The 2,795-nt window shown below is 35.4% G+C and overlaps 1 protein-coding gene across 1 annotated transcript in view; it reads right to left on the reverse strand.

The window, feature by feature from the left end:
* Window positions 1-2,795, reverse strand: part of LOC107633883 (calmodulin-binding transcription activator 2) — an 8,271-nt gene that overhangs the window by 3,012 nt on the left and 2,464 nt on the right. The window contains exons 5-10 of the mRNA XM_021117472.1: window positions 2,447-2,489; window positions 1,953-2,130; window positions 1,719-1,838; window positions 1,280-1,575; window positions 602-1,135; window positions 1-86 (exon numbers count right to left, since the gene is read on the reverse strand). Coding sequence (XP_020973131.1) covers window positions 1-86; window positions 602-1,135; window positions 1,280-1,575; window positions 1,719-1,838; window positions 1,953-2,130; window positions 2,447-2,489 — 1,257 coding nt within the window. The remainder of the gene's footprint in view (window positions 87-601; window positions 1,136-1,279; window positions 1,576-1,718; window positions 1,839-1,952; window positions 2,131-2,446; window positions 2,490-2,795) is intronic.

Consider the following 2,795-nt stretch of genomic DNA (forward strand, 5'->3'; position numbering starts at 1 on the left):
GGAACCTCAATTTCACCAAACATACAGGACCAGTGACAGGCTTCCACCTCCAGTTGACTCTTCAAAAATGCTCCAATAATCAACACCTGTGTGATAACGAATAGGATATGATGTAATCAAACTACAGGTGCCTTCTGTACACTTATATTTAAGCAAAGAACAAGGAAAAGGAGTAAATATAACCAGTAGTTTCTTGGCAGGAAAGAGTAAAACCATTATTCACATATAATAAAGTACTATAGCAGACAGCAAATTAACATATACATCATAGAATACAAGAAAGGAGTAACAGAGGAGGAGATATGGCACGGAAAACATCCAAAAACAAAAGCGCTTAAGACAGGGTCAGTTGATATCACATGCAAATAAAAAATGTGTTGGAAAAAAAATTCAAAAAAAGATTTTTAAAAAATCAATCAAATCTTCATTTATCATATTTTTAGCACAGAACACACAAGATAAATATATTATTAGAGCCAAAAATAATTGGCTAAAAAAGTAGTTATATATCTCTGACTAAATCTCAAATCAAAGTCACCTTTGTGGTCTCTTTCTTATTGAAAGAATTAACTGACATGATAAGTTGATAACTAACAAGTACCTCAATCTCGGAATCTGCATAAGCCCATTTAGGTGAAAAATCACTTATGCTGAACAACTGATCTTGGGATAAGGACGGGTTCAATGATGTATCATCTATTACATGCCCACACTCATCTGTGCTCCATGAAATACCAGGGGAAGACTGCAGATGCAGATCATCCACCTCTCCAAGTTCTTTAGTAATCCACCTTGAGAAGCTATCAACCTTCTTCAGGTTCTCCTCTCCATCCAGTAATGCATGCTTTGCATTCAAGGAATAGCCAGCACTATCCTCCCGAGGAAGTTCATATTCACTGTCGGATCTTGGTGCATGCTGAGATTGTGCATCTGTAGACTGCTTTGGGAACTTCTGTTGCACAGGTTGCTCTTTTAGCTCTCCATTAGAAGTGAACAAGTCAGGGCAAATCTCTGGAATTGCATTATCAGTTTCACCCCCAAATAAAGCCATGCTATAATCAGATTCAAATTCCAAACTTAACGATTCGGTTAGGCTCCATCTTGGCAAAGGTCCAGTATTCTCATCAAAAGTAATCTGATAAACAATTAAAGTAGCATATGCACGTGTTATATATTGCTGACAAAATCTAAACTACTCGTCTATGTCCTGAGAACTGCAATTTAACACAAGCAGCAATGCAATTTTATCAGAAGATTGCATGTAAGGAGGAGTGAGTACCTGCCAATTTGACTGGGTAGACTGAGAACCCCTTGACTCCTCATTGAGGCCACTTTTAGATCCGAAGAGATTCTCAGGAACAGCTTTTTCTTGTTCAAGGGTGCTTCCCCTTGAACCAGATGAAATGGAAGAACAAGGTGTATACAATCCAACAGATTGCTCTGTGATAGTGTCCCTTAATGGCATGACATGTGATTTTCGGTCCTCAATGTAAGCAGTAATACCTAATCTAGATTTATCCCCTTGGACATGTGGAATGTAGTCTGTTACAGAAATTGTTGATTGTCCATGATCACCTGAAATATTTTATGAATACACAATAGAGATTCCCAAAAAAGCTTACAAGTCGAGACTTTGACTATCTTATTAACATTAGGCGCGGAACTTAAGTTAGAAGATAATCATGCAAAACAAATTGAAGAAAGGAAGACAAGTTAACCTGAAATGGGATGCATAAAATATGATCTATTTGAACAAGTATCAATGATATCCATTGCCTGACCACTCCCCAAAGGGTTGCCAAACGAGTGCATTCCAGAACTTGCTTGACGAATATCCTCTGGTATGAAATTTGATCAAGGCTTTTAAATGGTAAACAATGAGCCATGGACCAAACTCCAATGCAGAAAAAAAAAATGTAACAGTACATCAAGATATTTAAAGCCTTGATTACCAGAATCAGCATCTTCACATAATGACGTCAAAGTGCTAGTCGGACTCATGGAATCTGTACTTCGAGAAGGCATGCTGTTATAACTTGTGGGGAAGCCAGATAACACAGAACTGCCCTTCTGGGATTCTGACATAGCCTCATCTGTATCAATATTTCTACCGATATTGGTCTTGTTAACCTAAAAAAAAAAGGAAATTAAAATAATAAAGAACCCACAAAATATCAATTAATCCAAAAATCGAGTCAATACCAGCTTTACAAAATTAAGAAATAATATTAAGTCAATAAAATATTATTTTTAAGATTCTTTGGTAAAAGATATATTAACAAAAAAAATTATCTACTCCTAAAACTGACGCAGGTTAAAAAGGGGGGGGGGGGGCAGGGCAACTTATAACAAACAAAACAAAATCACCAACAGCAATAACAACAGCATCTCTCTCAGCCACACACACAAATAAGGAGGAGGGAGAAGTACACGAAGAAGAAAATACCTTAACATCCAAATAGTGGACAAATACTATATGCATCATATCCCTGCAAGCAAACAAATTAATCAAAACATTGTACCTGATTTTAAAGAAAAATAATATTTACTTAAGCAGAACTATATTGAAATTTGAAAACTAAAAGAATTTCTAAGAAACAGAAACAGAAATTAAATGTGCAAGTGTATATTACTATATTCACTATCAACAAATCTTTTCAAGATTAATTACAAATGCAACAATGTAATACTTAGAAAGAAAACCGAGCCAGCAACTGCCATGGAAAATATTGACGTACTTTAGTTTCAACATATCAATTCTCATAAAATATTTTATAATAAATAAATAATTCATA

Source organism: Arachis ipaensis, chromosome B03 (assembly GCF_000816755.2).
Source record: "Arachis ipaensis cultivar K30076 chromosome B03, Araip1.1, whole genome shotgun sequence".
NCBI lineage: Eukaryota > Viridiplantae > Streptophyta > Magnoliopsida > Fabales > Fabaceae > Arachis > Arachis ipaensis.